The 25,787-nt window shown below is 42.2% G+C and overlaps 2 protein-coding genes across 5 annotated transcripts in view; one reads left to right on the forward strand and one right to left on the reverse strand.

The window, feature by feature from the left end:
• The window catches only part of LOC131890917 (serum response factor homolog), a 51,090-nt gene extending 34,701 nt beyond the window's left edge, over window positions 1–16,389 (forward strand). Inside the window, exons 3-5 of one of the 3 annotated variants that reach the window (XM_059240369.1) lie at window positions 6,786–7,031; window positions 10,444–10,729; window positions 16,149–16,389. In XM_059240369.1, coding sequence (XP_059096352.1) covers window positions 6,786–7,031; window positions 10,444–10,729; window positions 16,149–16,282 — 666 coding nt within the window. In that variant the 3' untranslated portion in view covers window positions 16,283–16,389. The remainder of the gene's footprint in view (window positions 1–6,785; window positions 7,032–10,443; window positions 10,730–16,148) is intronic. The other 2 variants (XM_059240370.1, XM_059240371.1) reach the window with 2 other exon arrangements.
• Window positions 16,390–16,422: 33 nt separating this feature from the next.
• Window positions 16,423–25,787, reverse strand: part of LOC131890918 (cell adhesion molecule 2-like) — a 61,385-nt gene continuing 52,020 nt past the window's right edge. For both annotated transcript variants that reach the window (XM_059240373.1, XM_059240372.1), the window contains 5 exons: window positions 23,977–24,185; window positions 19,640–19,769; window positions 17,716–17,849; window positions 17,405–17,572; window positions 16,423–16,905 (listed from right to left, as the gene is read on the reverse strand). In XM_059240373.1, coding sequence (XP_059096356.1) covers window positions 16,651–16,905; window positions 17,405–17,572; window positions 17,716–17,849; window positions 19,640–19,769; window positions 23,977–24,185 — 896 coding nt within the window. In that variant the 3' untranslated portion in view covers window positions 16,423–16,650. The remainder of the gene's footprint in view (window positions 16,906–17,404; window positions 17,573–17,715; window positions 17,850–19,639; window positions 19,770–23,976; window positions 24,186–25,787) is intronic.

The raw sequence follows: 25,787 nt of genomic DNA on the forward strand, positions 1-25,787 counted from the left end.
TCCTCCATCTCCATCTCCTTCCTCTCCCTTCTCCCCTTTTCCCTTTTCCCTCCTTCGGCTTCCATTTCCACTTCCACTTGTACTTCTTCTCGTGGTTTTCTGGTGATGCCGTCCAGGTCGGTGGTTTCTACCCAGATTGAAGGCTCGTTGCAAAATGTTAACCCCACAATTGCATGGCGAACTCAGCAACCGACAAACTTTGACTTTGTTCACGAGCACGGTAACGCGTGACTCCTAGTTTGGAATTCATGCATGTGATGGTCAATGGATGCATGTGTTGACCCATTGCCATTCCTGATTAAGAGCCATGTTCGTGGCACAACCATCCAAGCGATCAATAGGGTGCAGAGATTCTAGTTTCAAGGTGGGATCTATCCGATTTTTTTGCAAGATCTCCATTTTCATCCGGCAGGAGCAAGAGCATGAGTCGTCACAAATAGCAACAAACTGGTCGTTGGTCGTATCATTGTCGAATCCTTCGAATCCCAATCAGACTCGTCCTCTTATCGTCATCGTCATCAAACAAATCTGGTCCTCGGGTGAAGCTTCTGGATCTTTGCCATCATTTCTCTTTCCCTTTGGAGGGTCTTTTTCAACCTTGTTAGTCAGTCCCATCGGTTGATGACGATGATGATGATCATCATGATCATGATGACGATACTCCAATGTCTTGGTGTAAAAGCCAGTGTTCGGTCTTTCTCTTTTTATTTTCCTTTCTCAGTTGGTTGTTGGTCGTTCGACGAGTCACATGGCACCCATCCATCCTGATGCTCCGGGTTTTCTCTCTCGTTCTCTCTCGTTCTCTCTCGTCTCAGTCCCCTTGCTCTTGCTTGTGTCGCCGTGTCTTTCGCGCCGAAAGAGATTCTATATGAAGATGGAAGGTGGAAGATGCACATGGCCCGTTTTGGCGGGATTTGCCCACGAACGCTTCGGCCTAGCGCCTTAAAAGACGCACGAAATGATAGCATTTAAAATGACCGAGATCGGGCAACACCTGTCTGGTGCACTCTGATGCCATTTAAGGCCATTTAAGGCCAAAATTGGCCATCTGGTTCCGGCGTGAACGGATCCATTTTTCCCATTCGCTGCATCTCGACGCGATATCTCTCGCATCGCCAGACAACACTTATTCGAAACCATCCGAGAGCGAAGGGGAAATGACCTCATGGGGTGCGAAGCTCAAAGACTCTGATAGTCAACCTGTATTATTACTAAGCTGATATGTTCCTTACGCTAGGGTTGACGACTCGACCTTACTAGTACTATGTAGTACTACCACCACTCCTACTACCACTACTATACTACGAACTACTCGTACGTACGTGCATACAATACAGTGTGGGTCCTCATTCGCCTCATTCGCCTTGTTGACCGTGTCGACTCCAATTGTCATGCTGAGAGAGACCCAGGAAAAAACGGTTCCCTCAGCCTCGCTTTGATGGGTTCTTCTTGGCAGGGAAGTAATCAACCAAGATCCATGTGACACTTCATGATAGCTTATACACATCCGCACACTTAAGTGAGTGTATTGAAAACGCCGGCCTTTTACCAACGCCTCACTGAACTCGATCAAGCAACGTGTCAATCAATCCAGCAGTCCAGGGTCTTTGATGATATTGGCAAAACATCCATACACAAGCATTGAAGCTCGTGCATTGCAATGAAAACCATCCAACCACTGGCAGCAAGCAAATAAATATCCATTGGCTCCACAGAGAAGAGACCATGGGAGAAAAAAAGTGTTGTGTTATGGAATATGATGGCTGATTTTCCACACCTCATAAAAGTCACTGCAAGAGCAAATTCCTAGCTCTTTTTGAACGAAAGAGCCTCATGCATGGTGGGAAAAGCGTTTTCGGGTTTCGGGGGAGCAGGAATTTCGAGTTCAATTAAATTGTGTGACCAGTTTCGTCGAAGAGAAACGGTTAGAAGAACGGTCGTCGTCGATTCGATGATGATAGAAAGGAGGCACCCAAGCGGGCCTTTTTGGCCATTGTGTACTGTGCATTAAAGAGAACGAAAAAGAGAGGAAGAAAGAGAGACAGAAAGAGAGAAAGAGAGAGAGAAGAAGGAGAGACAATGACAATGCTCGTTTTGATCAAAATTTACCATCTAAAGATGCCATCAAACCATCTCGGCAGATCGAAGGCCCACTGACAACCATCCAAACGACACAATTTGAACAAATGCTGTTTTGAGGACATATAGTAAACTTCATGGCACTAGCATTGAATTTGCTTCATAACACACTTTTTCGGCCCTTCTATAAAATCTTAAGTATGAGTTAATGTGACACTCTTGAAAACAAGAAATGTTTTTTTTTGTTCAGTGGATAAACAATTGTCAAATATCAAGCCTGTTGTGTGGATGTGTGTGGATGCTCTTGTTGAATCATGGCTTCAAATTGAATGGACTTACGAGCAACATGGTTATTTTGAATTGAGTCCTTGTTCCCATTGATAACCCATTTGAGTACACGTCAGTCTCCTGCCAGTTTGGAAGATACGGCGATTCTCTTGTCAAAAACAAAAACCATAGGGCTGTGTACTTATGTGAAGTATGTGTACCGTATCTTTAGAACCACATAACATGCTGCATTGTGATTGGTGGGCTGTCGATTGCAGGTCCGGTCGATTATTGACATGGTGGATGGCTCTTCTCTACCCCGATCAACCACCTACTCAATGCTATTTAATGCTACTACTAATACTACTACTGTTACTGCTACTGCTATTGCTACTACTGCTATCATTGTGGTGTCACTCCGCTCAACCTACGTTCATGGTTTTCTTGGCCTACCGTGACTGGCGAGCGACCATAGGCACTGACTGAGCTAGTCAAGGGGAGGCCAGAATTTGAATCTCAATAGGAATTTTGAAGGCTTTTCTGAATTTTACATGAGACCCTGTTCGTTTAGTCCTACTGTGTACTGCTCGCTGGTTTCACGGACCTGTGCGTGTTTGCATGTGTTACATGCATACGCATGTAGCTGTCTTTGTTGAGGAGCTTGTGCTCACTCGGTGGCGGGGGTTTAACTCTTTTGTTCATCTGTCAAATTCAATAAGCTATGACACAATTGTAATGTCTCTGTAGATTCCTTACAAAAGCACAAAAGAAGGCCAGCTAAGCTCTTATATGTAGGATAATGGAATGGCCATACGTTACAATGCTTGGAAGACAGAAATCCTGGTCGGTCTACAATGGCTTACAATGATAAAGAAATTCAAAAAAGAACAGGGCAGGGAGACTTGTTTAAAAAAAAGCTCAACATCATCATTTACAAAGGCCTTTCTCGTTAAGAAGCATTTGAAAAATGTAGCAAGTCTGGAATTCAAGGAAGGATATGGGTATCGTGAAAAATCGATCAAATAGCGATGGAGATGCATTGTCTCAGTGTCTCAATCTAGCTCAAATTGAATATAATTTCTTATGTTTAACCATTTTCAGAAGTTAAGAAAGAAGGGAAAGGCCTCGACCACCTGGATCAACCAGAATTCCAGTCAAATATTTGTGCGACAAAGGAACAAGATAAAAAGCTCCTCAGAAATCTTTGCTTCCATTGAGGTTGAATAGTGCCAAACGACTAATGCTGGGACGAGTCCGGACTCGAGTCTTTTCCTCAATATTGAAGAAATTGGCCGGACTCGTCCGAAGAAAATGATTGATTTTTTTTTTGCTTGAAATATCGCAAAACGAGTCTTTTTGCTTGTTCTGACTTTAGTAAAAGATTCGACGAGTCCGACAAAGAGTCAAAAAGTCAGAGGAATCGTACTAGTCCGACTTTTGCCGGACTCGCCGCCACACTACAAAGGACTTAACCTAATGTGTTAAGTCGACCAATGAGACCTTCCCTTCTTATCGCTTTACTTTTACTCCATAACCCTTTTCTTTAATCCGATACTCTTTATCGTCATCCACTGAGGCAGGTTTAGAAAACATACCATAAACAATAATGATTTCGGACTCTCTAGTTATAACCCACCAACCATATGGGTTATGAAAATTATAAACGCATGATATTTTCTGCTCACAAAATAACAACCCTAGTGTATATTTTAGTTGGTCGCTAATTTTAGTTCAACAGTGGATCCGATTTAATATTGGAATAAAAGTTAATAGGAATCACAGATGTTAAGATTGAGACATTTGAAAATTATATTCCCAACGGCAAATTCAGACAAAAAAATCTTTCAACATTTTAAACGAATCTGTCGGAAAAGAGCAATGAGCTAAATCCTAACCGTGTGTGAATTTTATACAATAAACTGCAACACCCTAAAACGATCTCAATATTTCTACCCAAATGAGCACGTTGAAGTTGATCTAATGGAGGATATGGCAAATTTCTTCAAACATTTATCTTCAATGGGAAAGATTTTCCTTTCATAGAGCTGAACCATTTTCAGTTTTGTTTCAGTTTTGAGCTTGGCTGGAAATTTGAAATGACATCCCGTCTCCATGGCTCATTAAATGCCCCAAACTCGAGGGATCCTTGTCTATTCAAAGATACTCTCAGTCTCTTCCATCCATCCATGCTTCCATCCATCCATCCATCCATCCATCCATCCATCCATCCATCCATCCATCCATCTAGTGTATCCATCAATTTATCCATCTGTTCTGTAAAAATCCAGCACACAACTGGCCAGGCTTCGAATGCATTTGACCAAGGCTCGTCTCTAATTCCAATCAGTTGACATAGTTTCCTCGTTCGTGCTCAGAATTGTTGATCACTTCTCCAATCAAACATTGGAGAGACACACACACTCTCTCTCTCTCTCTCTCACACTCCCAATAGTGAAGGTAGTCGTCGTAGCATGTATGAAAACGAAATCCAATCCCGGAATCCTACCGACTGTACCATCATAGATTGTTGTCAATGGGCGAAGAATGCAGACTTATTTTTATCAACTTCACGAACCTCCCTGGAGCTAGACCGAGCTAGGCTTGATTCTGAGAATTCTCCAATATTTGATAGTGCATTTTCTCGCCATACGTTTTTCGTCCTCGTGTTTTCTCGAAGTACCACGCATCAAAGTTGGAGGGAGTCAGTCGTAAGCGTACAGTCAATCGTCGTCGTCGTCGTGGTCGTCGTTGTTGTTGCTGTTGCTGCTGTGGTTGGTGTTGTGGTGGTTGTGTGACTCTGGATCAACACATGTTAGCTTTGTAGATAGGACTTTATTTCCAGATTCCTCGTGGTCAAGTGTCAGGTCAGAGCCCGGTCGAGCATCAAGCCTTATCTCCATCAATATTTCTTCATCATCTATCAAGCAATTTTACCCCACTCCAAACCCACCTTCCTTGGTGGGTGAAACAGTGAATGATGCCAATTCCTGTTGAATACAATGCCTTGAGACGGCGACGAGGACAACTTGACGTGCAGGAGCCTGGGTAGAATGAATCGCATTGTTTCAAAGCGATGATTCTGCCTTCGAAATGTGATTGGGATTTGTGCTGCTTTGTGTCTCTTCGCTTTGACTTTTGCCCTGGCACTGGCACTGAGTAAAGAGAAGTTCTTGCTTGGGTTTGGAAAACACTCTGATCAGGGGAAGGGAACATTTTTCAAAAATTTAGCATGAAAAAGTGTCGCAGAGGTGGATGGATACTTCATCAAATTGAGTAATGACAGAAGGTGTTTTGTCACGAATTCCGAGGTGAAAATGGCTGCCTCCAGGTTTGCTAGATTTGATTGGATTGAATTTCGTTCTCAAAGCAAGGTTCAGGGGCTAATGCAGCCAAAAAGAAATGATAATGTTCAAAATGTACTAAAAGCTCCTGTTGAGTTCCATCAAATCAAGCCGGGCTGAGACATCTTGGCAGGGCATGATCATTGGCCATGAAAAATGGCTTGGAACCGCATCCCTGGCTAGTGATAATGGTGAGGAACCCTGTTGGGAAAAGACCATTTCTTTCTCCAATGTTCGTCCAAGTCGAGGAGGAAGACCTTGCCAATGATTGAGAAAACACGAAATATTCTTGACGAGGTGCCATTGGAACATGTTCTTCTTGACATTACATCATACATTTCCCGGTGGTGGTGTCATTGCCACAAAAACAACCTCTAATGGTGCAGAGTATGAGTTACATATTTTTCCCCAAACATTGTTCGAAATTCCGAGGCTCTAACAAGCAATGTACAGTAATGCCATTTGACGTGTTGGAGGTGGTGCACAATTGAAATCTTTTTTCCTCTCTCTCTTTCTCTCTTCTTCTTCTTCTCTTCGCACCAAAAGGCGATGATGTGGAAAAATGAAAGTTAATGCCCATCACGATATCCATATATGGTGCGCCTTGGCCATTTTGCTAGGTTGCGTGATTATGCAGCGTTTCTCGTTTTTTTATCAACCTCCACCGTAAGTTGCGGAATTTCTTTTCTCTGGGGCTTCGGGGGATAGACAAAAAAGAGGAAGGGGGGTAAGCTAGCCAAGCTGGAAAAGATATAAATGTCACACTTTTTCCATATTTGATCAGACGGACGATCTTTTTGTCCATAAAATATGGTCTGAAGGTTGAGAGAGGGCTCGCTTCTTTTGTTATGCGCACCGACAAGGGAGGGAGAAAACTTGCGAACATCTTTTGACCTAATAAGTGCCCCTCGATGACAAAACAGATCATTTGGACGTGACCAAAAGAATATGGTTTTGGAGAGGACCACACGTTAAAGTGCTACTTGCTTTGAATGGGCGGAGCGCCACCTCCCTCCCATACTCAGTTGACGAGGGAGGTGGCTTTTGTTGCAAATTGCTTGACAATTACTTGAATCAACAGTTCTGTTTCTGTTTCAGGTTGACCATGTCGGGGAGGAAAGTGGCGAAGGTGAGGAGGAGTCTGAGGAAGGCGATCGGGATTTTTCGACCTCCCTCAATGAAGAGGAGGAAATCGAACCTCCACCTTCATCCATAGCCAAACCACCAAGGATTCATCCCAAACTGGCCTTCAAAGCCCAAGCCCTAGCCTCAAGTAAAGGCAAGGGAATGGGTAAACGGGTAAGTGCTGCCAATTTTCAACAAATTACGGGGGAAGCTCCTAAGGTAGGCTATTATCAATGCATGACAAGTGTGTTTAGGTGGAAAATATATCGCTAGGCGCGTTAAATTATTCCGGCCAACCAATTGGCTCCCGTTTTGTGGCCGTGTCTTAACAAACATTACACTCTAATCTATAATTTGATCTCTGTCAATGGATTGGCCTCGCTTCTGCTCTGACCACGAGTCGAAACGAAAACCCATTTTCCGTGGGTTATTTTAGCACCTTCAGGGCTATTGGTTTTTTTTTTCTCCCAGAATTTATTTTTGGATTTATTGGTTCCAACTTGCTTCTCCAACTCTCACGTCTTCTCACTGTAAGGTGGCTTTTTTGTCTACGAGTCTACGCTATAGCCACGAATTCCATCAAACACCTGCTAATGTTCATCGTCATACAACATCGTTTGGGTCTTCGCGGTGACACGGAATGTGTGTAGCTTTTTTAGACCCGGTACTGGAATAGTACGTATGTACCTTGTGAACTGTCAGAGCTGGGAAATGCAAATGAAATTTGATAAATGGCACGTCTCCGTGAGCAAAAACGGCTACTGCCACCTTGTCTATTTGGTTCTCAAACAAATACGATTTTCATTGCCTCAGTGGCATCCTCTTCACCCTCCTCCTTCTCCTCCTCTTTGCTGGAGATCCTGCCCATATTGGGAGGGAATCCCGAGTTGCTTCCAGTCCACTCGCCCAGTGATGATGATCCAAATCTTTTTTCTATCTCTCAAGTTGAAATCTCCAATTGAGGATTCCTAGCAATCATTTGTTCCTGCCCTGGTTCCACTAAATCAAATGTGCCGATTTGTCATCTTAGCTCAACCACACTGTAACCCATTCTTAGCCATTGCGCTTTCAAAGACATACATACCGTATACCTATACATTTTGGGGATCAAATTTTTGTAACAATAGCGCTGATTGTTTCAGATAAACGGTTGTGGCCGTGGAATAATCAATGCCTAGTTCAATTCGTAGGTGCAGTCAGCCTCTCAACGATTTAGTTCCCGACAACCGAAACCTCTAAATGAAAGAACTCCGGGAGAAACTGGCATCAAATTGCATATCAAGGCAGGGATGTTATCAAGGAAAGAAGATTAACCCGGAGAATATTGCCCTCCCCACGTGCGGAGGGGAAGCTCTATGCAGCGCTTTAATGGGGTTATTATAGACCAACCCTGTGTGAATGAATCGTGGCTGGGCCGGGGCGCTCTGGCAGACTTTGTGATTCTGTTAAGAACGAAACGGAGTCCCTCTCCTTCTTTCTGGCTGAAGCGTTTGGCAGCTCTGCATCCCTCTCTGCATGCTTTGTAACAATTGATGCTAGTTGGCCATTGTTAAGTGATGATACCTTTTCCAAATTGGGAAAGCTTTACTGCTTTTGCAGCATCGTCGGATCAGCTTAATTCCGTAGGAGTTGTTCCCAGATCCGGTCACACTGACCGATACCGAAAGCCCACCTGAGAGGTGTGCTACAAGGGTCCGTCCATATTCGAACCCCTGAGACATGTGCTCATGGTTCCAACTTTGAAATCCTGAATCTTGGGGAAGAGATATGCTTTTAGTGTTAGTGGTTGTATTGGACGCTAAGGTGCCAGCACAAAATGTGCTTGCATTGAGTGCCGACATCTCTGGTTGTGGTTTGCTCATGAGTCATCCGCACAGGAGGCTCTTAAAGAAGGGTATCTTGAGTCAATGGAGGGCTGAGGGGAAGCAGAACGGAGATAAGCATCAAAAACATTCATTTTTCAAAAGTAAACCCAACCAAGTATCTGTGGGTCTGAAAATAAATGAGTATTAAAATCACACGACCAACTTGGAAGTGACTAGGAGTTGTGTGAGTAAGTAAGTAAGTGAGTGAGAGGCTAATTTACGACCTCTCCAAGAAGAATCTCGCGCTCTCCCACAGTTTCAGTTTTCGGTGGCGCCAAACCCGAGAAAAGTGGACCTGCTTAACTCAGCTAATTGCCGGAACAAACTCTGCTACTTGTGTTACAAACAAACAAAATGAATATTCCAAGTTAACCTGGCTGTGGCTTGGATCTGAAACATAGAAACAACCTATTGACAGCTGCACGCAGAATTGCCTTCTCGGTTGCCATTGACGCTGGCCATCCATAAAATCGGCCCTAAATTGGCTGATTTTCGACTCTGATTCGATGTCAATCCTGATTTGCAACCAACCTTGGCTATTAGANTTTTATGTCAATCCTGATTTGCAACCAACCTTGGCTATTAGATCCGAATGGACAAGCCATTAATCTGGCCGTGTCACTAAGCGGCCAATCATTCTTCTCCAGCATTTCTCGATCTCATGAAATTGCCATTTTCGCCAATCTTTTTTTCAATCCAAACAATGCTCGATATCACATCCCCTTAAAACTCGCTCGTTCATTGTGGCACTCATAATGCTCGTTTTGAAGAGATTCCTCGGAAGAACAATGAAATTGTCACCTGTGTTACGCCCAAACCACAAGGAGATATCAACGTTATTAAGTGGATGTCTTTATCCTGGGAGCTGTATTTGGTAGTCAAATTAACAATCCAGGCGTATAAACAACATTGTTATCAATTGAAGCGGAAGAAAGACATAAAAACCAGCCTTTCATTTTGATGGGGTCATAAGTGGTGTGGGTGAGGACTACCATCGCCATTCCATTGGGTGTCCGGATGAATCCTGCACACAACGACTAACTCAGTGCATTTCTATGAACCCAAGACCGACTATGGCTGGAGTCTGTGTCAATGGTCTGCTCTCGAACTCACTAATAAAGAGATTATTTCTTTTTGTCTCAACTCGAGATGAAGAGACTCGAGAGCTCTTTTTTGTGGTGACAATCATGGCCTTATTTGAAAAATCGGCCCGTCATAAGCAATACACAAGTTTTGCTTATCTCCTTGGAGGGAACTTTTCAAAAGTCAATTGTCAAGTGGCTATTTCAATCTCCTAAACACCTACAATCGCTCTTGGCCGACATTGGGAGGCCCTCAAGGAGTCATTGTTTCGAAAATCGATCCAATGGCCGAAGCACGGGATTAATCACTTTCGCGACCACTTAAAGTTGCTCTCGCTCGTCGCATTCGATGTCTTTGGAGGGTCAAGCGAGACCAAGACAGGATCACTCACAGGGCTTCTCAATCGAGCTCGAATAAGGAATCCAGGGTCTAATACGGTTCCGATGATGGTTTTTGTTTTACATTTCTATCGGCGGAGAAAGGGTTAATCTTTTGATTTAATCAGGGCGTGTCCGGTCCAATTCAATTAGAACTCGTGCCACCAATAAAGATGCTGGCTACAATTCGGGTTCAGCCCATTGTTTTCTGCAAATGGGTACTGCTCGACTCAAAACAAAGATGGCCTGGTGCCCACCCTGTAATAAATGAAATGAAGACATTCATGTTTTTTGCCATTCTCGCAGAGCATCATGGGCCAACCTCCTCCGCCTCCACAACCATCCGTCGCTCATCATGGAACCCATCCGATTGGTTTTGTACCTACCAATCCCAGTGCTTCCATTTCGTCCAGCTCTTCCATAAGGTCTGTGAATGAGCCACAATTAGGGAACCTCATAATGATGATCCCCGGTCCTACGACAACCACAACAGTCACAAATATGGCTTCCCAGTCGAGTTCTAGGGTGAACAGCCTCCCACCTGAGGTCAAATTACAATTGATCAATACCGGTCACATGGTCACCCCTGAAGGTGAGTTTGGGATCATATTATATTAGGTGGACGGTAAATATATTTAGCCCCTACCTTCATGAGTTTTTTTGTGATTTCAACCATGATTTTTCTAACACTTTGTCGACTAACGAGCGGGAGGACTCTTCTGTGTTCGGTATCATTTGTAGCAGAGTGATTGAAATAAAACAAAAGTTGTTTTACTAACATAAAATAGCGCCTCTTACTGATAAATGACATTGTTACGTCTGTGGCTAAATTAAGGCCCGTTGAAAAAGTATCCTTTCCTCTGTTTGTCACTTTTCCTAAGGAGTTGCTTCCCATTAGATTCGGCTGACTAGGCAGATAACAACTTAAACTCTGTTTCCAAATCTGTTTCATGCCAACGAGACCTGATTAAATGTTTTTTCCAAGGTTCTCTTTGAAGTTTCGATCCAAATGTATCACTAAGTATGGCATGGCACGATATACAAGTGCAAAAGTGAGTGTTGAACCGGTAAACTTCAATTCTTGATCATTCTTAGGAATGAAAGTTTACTGACGATCCTTAATCGAATTGTTGACAACTGTTTTAAAAGGAAACACAGCAGTTGAATTTCGTGTCCTACTTGGTGCCTGAAAACGTTTTCATTCGGGGTTCCAAGCTCAATACTAACTTATTATTCGAAAGTTCAATTTCTGAAAGCTCTTTTTGTGTACTCTTCAAACTTCAAGTTTTTTCATCTTTTTGACGTTGTGTTAATCATGGATGCTTGAATTGTACGGCTGTAGAATTATTTAGTTTGTTTTCTTTTTGCAGTTGCATTTTTTGTACTTTTGCTTTTCTACTTTGGTCAGGGTTTATGCATTTCTCTTTTTTCCTTCATAAAGGTTGAAAGTCACTTTTTCCATCCTTAATCATCAAAAACTTTATTTTGAATTTTAGCCTCAATTTTCAAAATCGCGGAATACCTGCAAAGTATAATGTAGCCTTGAACCTTTAAAAAGCAAATGAGAGTGACGAAAATGCAAAGGTAAATAAACCTGTCTTGCAGTATGAAGTTATCATTATGCTAGCCAGTGCTGCAAAAATGTTTTAGTTTGATTCATCATCCTTTACGTTGCACGGTGTTACTCACAATACTGATGAAGTTTTTATTTTTGCAAATAACAAGACTTTTAACAACGCTTTTCCTTGTTATTAAAACAAAAAGAACAACTTTTGCAAAAAATCATCGTAGATTCCAGCTCATATTAAAATATGAATCCACTTAAAATCTACAAAGAGACAAAATTTCCAAAAAACGGAATCGATAAATGTTAACAGTAACCTTACTTGCGTTTCCAACTAGATTTTTTTTTAAATCCATAGAGCAAACGAAAAGACATCTCGTTTTCAAAGATTGCATTTGCATCAAATTTGACTGCAAATTGATTCGGTTATATCTTAAAGCAATTGCCAAGAAATATAATAAGCTTTTTCTATGCCTAAAATATCAATGGAAATGTTTCAATTTTCTGAAGCAGGTAGAAAACCCGAATATAGTTTGCAATATATATCAAACTTACTTTTGTCAATATTTCACAATTGTGATGCCATACTTGTCAATCACAACTTTAATCAACCCTAATTTTGAACTTTGACAAAATTCTATTGACGTAGAATAAAAACATCGCTAGTACGTCGAAATTATTTATTGCAAAAAAGTGACAATTTTGGAAATTAAACTGTCTTATTTATCGTTCAAATATTTTAGGAACGTAATAGGATAGTGTAGCTGTTGGCACTTAACTAAAATGAAAGGCAATTTTACATGTTTTGTAAGTTTTAAGCGACATTTTTTGCTACTTTTAGCTTTGAAAGAAATCTTAAAGAAAATGTAGAAATGTTATTTCTTTTCGTGTCATTGAAAAAGACAATCATATTCCTTGGGAATAACTGGAAATACGATTGTGCCATTTTTTGATCGTTTAAGGCGTAAAACGCAACCTTTAAGTTGTAATAACTAAGCATGTGCTCAATAGAATTTTATGAAATTTTACGTCAATACATAACTAAGAGCATGCTTCATACTGATTGACTACGTTTGTGACAATGATGCATTTTAATGGGCTTTAAGTGATTAGTGATTAAGTGACCCACTTATCTGAGCTACTTTTAAACATGTGCATTTCACAAAAGTTGTTCCTTTTGTCTCTTTGACAAAGAAAAACATATTTAGATGTCTTGGCATTTGAGCAAACACTTAAGCAGAAAATATAACCATTGTGATCGGAGACGCTGTACATTGCAGCCATGATCCACGAAAGAGCGGAATACGTTTGGTAAAAATGCTGAAAAGAGACTATTCGAGCCCTCAAACTTACCCTGCGTAACAGATATCTCAATTTTTCTCAGCTTCCGCTAAGTTCTGTATTAATAAAATTCTTTGACAGATTCGTCATTGGACTGTTGGTAGATTCACAGGTTTACATGATGACATTTTTTCCCTACTACAGTGTCTTCTCTGTAGAAGTTTGGGTTGGATCAATAAGTTCAGGCTTAATATTAAGATAAGTAAAGCAGTTTGGCGATAAATAAAACAATGGATTAAATTTTGGAATCTGTCAAACATGACTTCCAAAGAAACGGGCCAATTGTGGAGATCATGCTCGTGACATCCAGGTGCGATGGATGAAGTGTTGGAACAGATTAGTTTAGTACTATAATTTTCAATCCATAATGAGTCTAAATTTTAATGAAGCACGTAAATTCTTGGATGAAGAAGAGCCATGTTAATTTACTTCCCTGTATCGTTCATCATCATTGCACTTCAACGAATTATTTGTTGCAATATTACTACCGAAAGATGAACCTTCTCAGGTTTTGGGTCACTCGCAGTGCTCTATTCTCAGGGAAGCGAGGACGAAAAATAAATTGAATGAGACCCAAAATGTTCTCAAAATTTCCTGCAATCTGAACACTGTAGGTAGAGTTAAAATCATTAACCTCAGGTAAACTCAGATTGCAAAAATGATTTTGAATCTTTTTAGATTCTCGAGAATAACTCGACAGTCATTAATTCATCAGACTAGCCTTTAAGATGTATGAAACACTGAACACCTTTCTCTGTCAATGCAAGCATTCCTGTTTAAGATCGGAGCTACCATATCGAATACTTCCTAGAATTTCCAGACAAAAGTTTGTAAATTGAGTGAAATAAATAGTTGAATTCATGATTCAAATTTGGAAGAAAGAAGAATATTAGAGATATAATTCCCTCGTTCAGCTCCAAGTATATATTTAGGAACTGGAATCGCAATAGTTTTTCCACTTCGTGTTATTATTTGGGCTCATTGCCTTTGGTTTTACATTCCTTGAAGCTTCTGATTTCTCGATATTTCACGGCAAATTTCGGGAATATTTCTTTCTTTATCGCTTTCGCTGGAAATGAAATTTGATGGAGAAATGAGAAACTCTGATCCCGTCAAGCTGCTTTTATCTCTAAACATGCTGCTCATCCCTCTTAGGTTCCGTATTATTTTCTCTTCTTCAACGCTGACGTTAAGGGCTTCCACTATCTAAAAAAAGAAAAATCAAGAAATTCCCGACTTTGCAATTTTCCATTTTTCGTAAAACAGCACATACATTTTCAAAACAGTGATATACTGTGACTCTGTATCTGTTTCACAAAATATGTTCGTCTTACGTACCTCTTTGCTTACTCACCTTTTTTATTTTGTTATTTGTATGGTTCCACTCCAACACCAGCTTCTCTAAGCGCTCCAGAGATGTAACCCCCAGTTCTATAAAAATGAAGGGTGATCATTCGTTTATCTATTACCTTTCAATCTTTATATGATACTTGGTCTACCAACGAATTTGAGTCTAAGCCTCTACGGTCACTGGAATTGATCCTCAATCCTGGGTTGGGACAAAGTTCATGGATGCTTTTGAAGACGTACAGTATCAGATACCTTTCGTACCTTCTCTGAACACTGTCCAGTCCCAACTTTTTTAGTCTCTCCCAATACGAGAGCTCTCTCAGTCCTGTGATGTTCCAAGTGAAACATCTTTGGACTTGTTCGACCTTTTGCAAACCTGCTGAAGCATATTCAAGATGTGGCTGAACAACCGACTTGTACAGAGTTCGCATTCTGACGCTATATCTGGACTTAAACGTGCGATGTATCCAACCACACATTTGAAAAGCTTTACCCACCTTCAACTGGATATGCTCATCGAACTTTCCATTATTTTGGCGGACTACACCTAAATCTTTCATAGATGAGACCTGCTCACTATCTTTACCTCCATTATCTACGAATGGAGTATTTAAAGGGGTTGACCCAAACGTCATTGAGCGGAATTTCATTCCGTTCAAGGCCATATTACTCTCAGTTACTCAAGAATAGATTTGATCCAAGTCCTTTGCAAGGCTACTGGAATCTTGACCATGCCTACCAGAAACTAACTTTGTATCGTCAGCTTAAGAAGAGAGACTGGCAGTAATACTAAACTTTTGAAGCGGGGCAACGAATCTTATAAAAATGAGGGGCCTTAAGATGGAGCCCTGAGGAACACCTGACTCGATATCATGTATGTCACTAAGGGATCCCTCGACCTTAACAATTTGCTTCCTATCCTGAATGAAGCTTCTTACACAATTGAGAACCTTGCGTTGGATCCCAATGTCAAAAAGTCTATTCAACAAAAGGCCCTGATCTACTGTATGAAAGGCCTTGGCAAAATCAAGATAAACAACATCAACTGAGTCGTTTCTCTCTGGCTCCTGAATAATAAGGTTTTTTTTTGTTCAATCAGTTGGGTAACCGTGCTGGCTAGATGGAAGGGCTTCATTGACTTCAAGAAATTCAACAAGTTTGGACTTCATGATCTTCTCAAACACCTTCGCAATATTCGAAGTGAGAGAAATCTGCCTATAATTAATGGCAGATTATATATCTCCCCCTTTAAAATTGGAACAGCGTGAGCTAGCTTTAGAGTCGAGGGAAATTTACCCTGATCCAAGATGCAACGCATCAATTATGAGAAAACAGAAGCAAGAATGATTGAACATCTCATCAGAAACTGAAATGTCACACCATCAGGGCTAGGAGAGCTCCAGAGTCTCAAGTCCTTGATGGGCTCTAAAGCATCTTGATCTGCAACTACAAGATCATCCAAGTGCTCAACTGGACTAGCCTCGCTAATCTGAGCAAACTCATCGATAGAGCAATGGGCGGTTGCTACTAATCTCTGCGGAGTTCAAAACACACTAGAGAACTGATCTCCAAGCATGTTAGCCATAACCTCTACATTGTCAACGGCTCTCCTAAACGGCTCGGCCTCAAAACGCCCCAGAGGGTGATTCATCTTTCTCATAGAGTTTGCATAAGAGAAAAAAGTCTTCGAATTCGATCTGACCTCTTGGATAACTCTTTCATCAACTGATCTAAGTAAAATGCTTTTTTTTTTCAGGAACCCTGATCCGGATTCCGGTCCCTTTGACCACTCACGGACCAATCTCCATGGTAGTGCCTCAACAACGAATGACCAATGACCCAACCATGACTACAGCCATCCAGAGATTTCCATTGAAGAAGCCTCCGTAGAAACAGAAAATAGTGCAAAGCTTGAATTTTCATCATATAAACCATTCGGGCTTATGCTCTCTGCTAACTCTTCGGTACTCTTTTCAATACAAACACGCAACCTCAAAGTTTATTTTTGCTTTTATTAATGATGGTTTTACATAAATAAGTAGTCGAAATAGCCGCAGCAGCAGTACTTATGGGAATGGTAGTAGTAGGAGCAGTAATAGTAGTTGTAATTGTTGAAAAACGTCTGGTTTCACACTTAATCAGATTATTCTCAGAACTCTAGCTCATAACACTATGTTATGGTGCTAATCCGTTATGTCGTTAATTAACATAATTAACACTGAAGGTGTCACCGTGGGCGTCCTGGAAACATTGGTTCTCTAGCGAAAATGGTTGCACTCGAAAACCACAATGAGTATCACAGATTGAATGAAGATCATGGATGTGTGCCCCAATTGGATGGGCCCACTCCCCGAGTAGTTATGTGAGGTCAGTTGCTCCACTGGCATGTTCTCTTTCTTGGAAGGTGGGAGGGCTTTGTCAAGGACCGTAGGGGCGTTACCCCGCCGACTTGAGCTCGGTACTTGTCCATTGATCATGGGACTGATATGAGGAACTTGCTGCTTGATCCGTACCTGCAATCAAGGCATATCAAAGCATTTAAGCCCGTCAAACCCTAAGTCTCACCGCAGTGTTCAGTGTGACATGAACGCTACTATCTTCAATGGTTAGCAATCTAATACATTCAAACAACAATAAGACCACCATTAACTGGAAGACTCTCTTTGTCATCTTTGATCTCTTGTTTACCCCTTTTGCCTCACATTACAGCTACAATTGTGGGACGCATTAATTTTGCCCAAATTTTTTTCCTTCAATTGTAAGTATATTGGCCTGAAACCAGGAGCTTGGAACTTCACCCCAAATTGCACGGAACTACTCCAATAAAAAAAAGTGTCAAGTGAGACCCTTTTCGAATGCAAACGGCAAAGCCATCTTACTTCAAATGGACCTGAAGCAAGGAAGTACTTCTCAATATGTCCAAATTCATGAATACTCCATCATGTGGGCATACATCATGGTTCATGTACTCGTATGTATGAGATCAATGGCTGAGCACTCCCGGTTTCTCACCTCACTGGATTGCCAATAGATGGAGAGGAGGCTGGAGGTACACTTGAGGACCATGGCGTTTCCACGGAAGTGCATGGGGAGCACGTCAAAGTGGAGACCTAACACGGTGGTGAACGTTTCGTCGTACTCCCGCCGAAGATCATAACGACGCAAATAGGATTCCTTGGCCTGGAAATACACATGTAACAAACAGATGAGTGGCAATGAATGCTTGAGTGAATCGATGGTTTCGATACTTGGCGTGTGCCACAGAGAGGAGAGAAGGGCTAAAAAGCAGAATACGCTGGAAGGTCTCGACTAATGGAACTTACTGGTTCGCCATTGATGAACCACGTGAGATTGGCTGGCGGGTGACTTTGCCAAGATGTACAAGAAGCCTTGATATTCTCTCCCACTTGGTAGCTCTCCTTGACGCCCGTGATACGGGGTTTCTCATCGGGCAGGTCTAAAATGAAAAACCGAACAACGATTTTGACCCCAATTGAACACACTCGCATGGCTTTGCCCCTTCCTTGGCGAGATTTAATCTTCGGAATAGCTATAGAAAGCTTCATGAAACCATGCCCAATCATACATATGGTAGCTTCATGTATTTGAAATCCCAGATCGAAACAAAATCTTGACAACAGAGGTACAGACTAATTCTGGATTAATTAGTAATAAATGCAGCACTTGTTGAATGAATTTTTGTACTGAAGGGTGCTCAGTTCCCTTTGGAAAATTGAGTAATATGTCCTAACTAAATATCTAGTCTTGAACATTTTCAGACACTGTGTTAAAGCACAAAATTACCCACGCTGATAAACACTCCATAACAAAGTCAAAGCAAAATGTCGGTTGGATATGCATTTATTATCCAAGAGGGCAAAAATTCATCCTTCAATATTCAAAGGATCAGAATAGCTCTTCTAAATCTTGGGCAAACACGGTGTTGTTCAAGGCGGAACAGACGCGGACCAATCCCAGGATACTCCAAGAAGAGCGTTGCTTCCATTGGAAGTGGAGAAACGGCAACACCTCCTTCTGCCCTTGGATGTACATATCCACCCACGTGGGAACAGGCCCAGCCCACATCTTCTTCAAGCCGTCATACATTCGGATGTACGTGTTGGGGCATTCCTTCTCCACCAAAGTGACACGGGCAGCAATGGCTTTGGGCAAACGCCCAATGAAATCAGTTTCAAAGAATTGGGTGGCCTCTTTGTTATCCCACAACAAATGGCATTGCTCGGTCAGTTTGTCGAAGTAGGAAAAGCCGTGGTGGCATCGAGCAGTTGTGGGTGTGACACGAGGCTTCTTCAATGGAGGAGCCACAGGCTTGGGAGAAGTAACAGTATGTTTGGGCTTCACTTCAGACAAAGCACTATCAGAAGCTTGCATACAATAGTTCGTGGCAATCAAGGCCACCAGGGAAGCTACAAAGGCTCCTTTCTTGAACAAAGTCATTGTAAGGGATGATTGGTAGGTATTGCTTTAGACAAATATCAAATGAAACTGGTTTGACGAAGCGATAAATGGGAGTTTATGTACCAGGTGAGGCAGTTGTTCAATTGACGTGCTCAAAGCTGATTTGAGCTCTCTTAATTAGCCATGAAGAGGCGCGAGTTTCTTTTCCACATTTCCATTTTATAGGAGCTATGACGAACTGTCACTAAAAACCTCCTGTATATGAAGAAATTCAGCAGATCAACCAAACCAATGAATCTGCTTTTCAAGCAGTTGCAGTGCCATGATCCATTAATTTTGCTGAATATTAAAATTATAATCTTGATCATTATCACCAGGCGCCGGAAAAATAGTCGGTACTTTTGGTCAAAATAGTTGTTTTTAAGTTACGAATTCCGCCAAAATAAGTTCCGAAAACGTAAAGATATGTTACAAATAGCTTAAAATGTTTTTTTTTATATGTTTGGATATTTAAGTATTAGTGTGGTATTTGAGATAAAAATTGCTTGATTAATAATTTTCACGATCTTCTTGCTCTTTGGGCTCAGTGCAATTTCAGATCATTGCCCTTGGTCTTTGAGCAGGGACCCGATTTTTATACACCCACCCTGCATTTCTCCTAAATTTCCCCTAAACATGACTAAATTCCTTCAATTTCCCCAAAAATCCTGTTTTAAATTATTTTATGGTTAAACTTCATGACAATTTTTTGCCCAAAATTGACCGAGATAGTTGAAAGCCTAATTTAACCTAAAGCAAATATCTTTCCGACCCCAAATTATCACTTACCTATCACAAGCATTTCTTTGGTCTCTATCAGAGTATGGAATGTGGTATCCGCGATGACTTCACAACTGTAGGCACCACTATTGATGAAGCTCACTTGTTGCATGTTGAGACTCCAGCCAGACGAAGATGCCTGTCGATGAAAATGAAAGAATATATTGAAAAGCATTTTTGTAGTCAAGAGCAAGGAGTTTGGTAGGTTGCAAGAATATCGTCATTCAAAGTTGCGCAGAAGTTCCTTTATCTTCGACAATGATGGCATTCTCAAAGTTGTTCCAACAAGGGCATATTTGTTTGATCCGTACACAAAAACAATCCGTGTTGATATGGAGAAAATACAACGGTTTATGAATATATACTTTATTACGACTCTCGGTCATGTCAACTCGTAAGTTAATAAAATTGCGTATGCAAACAACTTACACAAATATAGATAAAGATAAATAAAAGAAGAAACTAAAATCGTTAAAACGATAAAACATGCGTCTGGTAATATCATGGCAGAGATGACTAGAATTGGTTCAGTGCACATGAGAAAAGGGAAGAGGGGAATCACAGACAATATAAACACAGTTAGCTAAAGGTAAATGATGAAATTCTTGGTTATTGCAGAGTAGAGGATGGGCCTGATTGAACAGATCTTTTGCAGCTCCCATCGTTGGTGGCATTGGGCCGGGAGCCGGACAAAGGTGTGTGACCGCCAATACTCCAAAGGATATCGGTCCAAGGACAATAAGGTGTTAGCAAGTCCTTGATCGGGAAGGACAACTTGTGTCCGGACATCACCTCCGGAAAGGTCAGGTTTCCAACACTGTCGGACACTAACCTTGCCAGCCCGATGGTGAGGGGCTCGGTTTCGCATAGGAAATGCGTCCATACATTGTTGGCACATTGGGGCATGCAGAGGTATCGCTTGAGGAACTTGGTGTAGGTGGCATCGGCGGATTTGAGGGTGGATTGGGCGGAGTTGGGAAGCCAAACGGGAAGGACGTTCAGGAAAATTGAGGTGACATAAATCCGGAAGAGTTGAAGGACTATTGGAAGTGGAAGATTCTTCATGGGAAGCCTATTGCATATGCATCCGATCCTGGCCCTAGCCTTAGTTATTGTGGATTTGAGGTGATTGGTGAATGAGATTTGGGTGGAAAAAGGTGAAACCGACATAGTTAAAACTATTGACAATTTCAATCGGACTATTGTTAATATGGAAGGAGGTGGGAGGCAGACGACCTTTATGGAAAACCATGGCCTTCGTCTTGATGGTGTTGACTTGATGTCCGTTCTCTTGGCAATAACCGTTGAGTGCATTGATGGCATTTTGCAATTCCACGGCTGAATTAGCCAAGAGAACCAGGTCGTCTGCATATTGAATATATTGAACAGGAAAATGGTTGATGGTGGGGCCTTGGTGGGTGAGGGCTTCAGGCAGGTCGGACACCTAAAGATTGAAACGAATTGGCGATAGCGGATCCCTTTGCGGAAGGCCAATGGAAGTGAAGTAGCAGGGGGTTAGGTCCTCACCAGAACGAATGAAGCATCTGAGTCCCGCATAGATGTTGGACAGCAGGACACAGACTGAGCGCGGAACTCTTCCACCCTGTCGAATGCTTTGGAAAAATCCACAAAGCATCCGGACACTCTCCTCTTGTTGCTGATGTTAGAATACACAATTTCATAGAGTAGAGTAGCTGCAGTGGTGGTAGAGCGACTCCTCCGGAAACCAAATTGGAACTAGGGAAGGAGATCCCTATCCTCGGCCAATCCATAGAAGCGAGCAGCTAGTTAGGCGGGCATCATCTTCAAGAAGGGGTTCGCCAGGGTGATGGTCCGATGGTTGTTTGGAATGTCCCTGGGCCCTTTCTTGTGGATGAAGATGATGGCTAACTCCATCCACGTTGGTGGGAAGAAGGAAGAATAAAGGGCGAGGTTGTAAAGATCTTGGAGGAGTGGCTGGGTTTGGATCCAGAGAAGTGAAAGTTGAAAAGGAGAGACCCCAGATGTTGAGGGAGCTTTGCTCTTCATCTTCTTGAAGGCCACGTTCATCTCGGGTTCCGTGAAGGGCTGCAAAAGTGGGTGGTGTTCTTCTGGGCAGCCCTGGACCTCCTCCACTACAGGTTCCGATGTTGATGCAAACAGTTCTTGACAGTGGAGGAGGAATCTACTCACGGGAATTTCCGAGTTGGTGGCGGGCTTTTTGCCAGGTTTTACAAGCCCGACATCCGGGACGAGGTCGATGAAGAGCGCAGGTTTTCCACTTCCAACCTTTCGTGGGCTGACTCGGCGCTCCTCAGAGACTTGTGATATGCAATTCTTGATATCTCATATTGCTCCCAAGTCTCTGATGTTTGGCTTGATTTGGCACTTCACAACCTTTGGAGTATTTGACCCCTCAGCTCTCGATGGTAAGGACTGAACCACGGGGTCTTGAGTGTTCCTCTCCTCCTCTGCAAGGAGGAGGACTCTTTGAATGCTTGCGAAATGCCTTGGGCCACTGCAGTTGCATTGCTCACAATCCCCGGTGTTGATGGATAGTTGCAGGGCCTCAAGTTGAGCCGGGCACTTCTGTACATTGACCACACACCTCCCATTTCGAGTCATGACCAGATGATGGAAATTTCTGGGCATCTTGAAGGTGACTGAAATCGGGAGGTGATCAGACACGGCGAGTGGATGGATGAAACTGGCCAGAGATGGAATAGTGTCTGATATGAAGATGTGATCAAGTACAGAGGCACCCCGGGAGTGGGTGTGTGTTGGGATTCCCGGGTCGGAGCGCTGAGTGATCCTCCATTGGCTCAGGATCTGGGCGAGCTCGGAGAATTCACTTGAGTCAGGATGGATGTTGAAGTCACCACCAATCATGACTTTCTGCGGATTCTTCACCTTCTGAAGGATGGATGTGAGGTCCGAGACGAGATCATCATAGTCCGTGGTTGGCAGATAGTAAACGCCAATGATGGTGAAGCCTTGGGCTTCCACGGCTATGTGATGAGGAGAGGATGAGAGAAGAGTGGGCTCAAAGCGTTTGGTAATATAGAGCTCCAACCCACCACTTATGATCGTTTATAATGTGTCTATCTGACAGAGCGTAGCTGATCATGGTTTTAGGTTGTCTGAAGAAAGGAGTTTGTGCCATGGAAATCGCAATTGATGCGCTCGTTCTCGCATTAGCACTTAAGAAAATTGAAATACGGAGTCCATCATCTTTAAAGACAGTAATTTGGCGTGTACTTGTGTGCCCAAAAGTGATGTCCCACACCAATTGATAACATCACTGAGTCTGTCAACTTTTTTCGCCTCAATAGTACAATCCCTTACCCCGAAGGAAAGATCCACCAGAGGACAGTAATAACGTATAAAGAGCAAAAAAATCAAGGCTGCTTCACTTTGAGGATATCAGAAACCTTTATTTGTTTTGTGTAAATAATTGCATCTAAAGTTGGAGAGATTTATTTCCAGTTCGCTCTGTCAGTTTTGCACCTGGCATTTGGGATCAAATGGAAAAAGTCCAGATTTCCATGCTGTTTTCGTTCAAAATGCATTTGGGAAGTGCATTGCCAATAGTTATGTTTGGTTATCATTCAGGGGATAGCCAGGCCTTTTTGGTTGATAGAAATCTTGTGACGTCACATGACACACATTCTGGTAAATATTACCGGAACAATCCAGTATCAGGAAAATAGTTCGAAGTATGATTGAAGGGGTCAATTTGGGTCTCCCAAGGATAAACCTGACAAGTTCCTGTCAGTTCTTGACACTCGTTTAGACCGAGTATGATGCTTCAGATTACTGAATATCATTCCTAAGTTCCCATGGAACAAAGCCTAATCTAACTACTTGGCTCAAAGTGCTCACCTGAAGGGAACCAGGTATGTATGTTCCCTAATCATTAAGTAGATGAGTCTCCTATTATTGCCTTTTGTGATTATGGAACAAAGACAGAATGATAAAAGCCCGAGGGATACGTTCATACCAAATGGTTACATTGTAAACTGCTCCGAAAAAAAGCATGATCATATATATTCAACTACTGGCCCGTTTTTGACAGAGACAATTTTTTCTTGGTATCAAACGAATTTAGTCTCTCAGAACGACCTGAGTAACATATTGGTATAGTCACGCATCCATTTTGAAACTTTTTTTTTCATTGTAGACAAAAAGAGCTTTTCACATGTCCAACCCGAGTTTGTGGGAAAGTTCCTTGTGCCCAAAAAGTCAAATGTGTACAGATTGCTCTGGTTGTTTCTTTCTTTTCGATAGCCATTCGTTGATTGTTGGCCTTCCTCCCTCGTTGTTGGAATTGAGTTGGATCGATGGCCGACTGAGATTTTGTCACTTACACTGACGTTGAATCCCTCTAAGGGGAATGTCTTGACCGGTGGTTTTTCGCTGGGAATGAATCGGAAGATCTCGTAGGTGCCGCGATACCATTTGATGGCATACAGTTTCTCATCTTGAAGGTTGAACGAGCAATTGAACACGACATCCTTGCCTCGCTGAATGGTCTCGGGAATGCTCACGCGTAAATTGGACAATCCACTCGCAGGCACTGCAATCAAAGAAAGACAGAACGGGGTTCATAGTTTATAAGACGAGTATTTATCTCCTTCCTCAGTTACTACTACACACTACTACTACTACTACTGCTACTACTACTATTGTTCTCTTCGGTACTACTCCATATCCTACTGGAGTTCGTACGTATGTATCCTCGTCGTGGCTAGTGGGAACAACCATTTTTCTCTGGAGAGAGGTCCTCTGTCAAATCGAGGCCATTTATCATCTCAAGAGTAAGAGTTGTACTAAAGTGGATTTGAAGATGTTGAAGGGAGCTCAACCCACCAATTCACTGCACTACTAACTGCCATTTCCTCTCACTCACTCACTCACCATTATGTGAGGGGATCGATAAATACGTAGTGTAATCTCTTCGAGGGGGGGGGTAAATCTTTTAACGATAGTGGTCACTTTTCGGTCTTCTAAACTGGGCAGAAGCTAAACGATAGCTCTCTCTCTCTTTCTCTCTCTCTCTGTCTTTCTGTTTCTGTCTCCCATCTCTCCGCACCTTCTTTGATCGCTTGCGATATTGGAAATGTACCTTGCCGCCGAGGGTACAGATGATTCAAGTACAATGCGATGCTTTTTTTTACGAAAAGTTTCTTCATATAATGATAATATGCTCCACCTGAAGTGGCCACTCGAGCAAGCCAACTATCGAAGAGGAGAAGGAGGAGGAGGAGAGGAAATTTGCAACGAGAGATCAGTTCTTTGAAGTAAAAAAATGCCGGCCGCATCTTGGAAAGACGACCGACTGGTAGTTGTTGGTTGGTTCGGTCACCCGCGAAGAAAGTTCTTTTGCTTCTCAACTTTTTGGGAAAAGGATTCTTTGATCGAAAGCCGCTTTCTGTGGCGACAATGGGGAAAAAGTGCTCCCAGAGTCAGAGAAGCGTAAAAAATAGGCGATTTCGTTCTCATCCAACCTACCTTTATCGAACTTTAACTGGACCAGAGTGGGTTCCGTCAAATTTCCATTTCCTCACAAAAGGTTGATTATCCTTTGTTATGGATCGCAGGATATCGACGGGCACCAGCCCGATGTAATACGTCTTGCAGGAGTCCAAAGCTCCAAAGCCATGCATTACAAACGGGCATCATTTACTGATAATCGGCATAATATCGCATGCAATATATTTCAACATTTTCCCACCACATGCACACTTATTTGATTCCCTGGCCATGCCTGGACCATGTCACCTTGACCTTCAGTTTTTGGTCCAACTTTAGCTTAAACAAAGAATCATTGGTGCGCGCCATTGAAGAATTATTCATCACGCTTTTTGTTGTTATTATTATTAGTGAGTGCCAAGGTCGAAGGGGTGAACCTCGCCCGGAAATATTTTTTCGATAGCTTGCTTTGTGTCACTTGCTCTCTACACCATGACACAGAAATGTGTTCCTGTTAGTTTTTAAATCATAATTATCAAGTGCAAAAGACTTGGTACAAAGAATGATTATTTTGACAAGCTGGAGGTGCCTGTATTCTCAACACTCTTGGTTTTTCGGCATATTATGTTATCTAACAAGTTTTTGGCTTCGGATTTATTATGCCCTTTTGAACTTTCTTAGGAGGAGCGAAATTGTGAATGAAGTC

The sequence above is a fragment of the Tigriopus californicus genome, chromosome 11, assembly GCF_007210705.1.
Source record: "Tigriopus californicus strain San Diego chromosome 11, Tcal_SD_v2.1, whole genome shotgun sequence".
In the NCBI taxonomy this organism is placed as follows: domain Eukaryota; kingdom Metazoa; phylum Arthropoda; class Copepoda; order Harpacticoida; family Harpacticidae; genus Tigriopus; species Tigriopus californicus.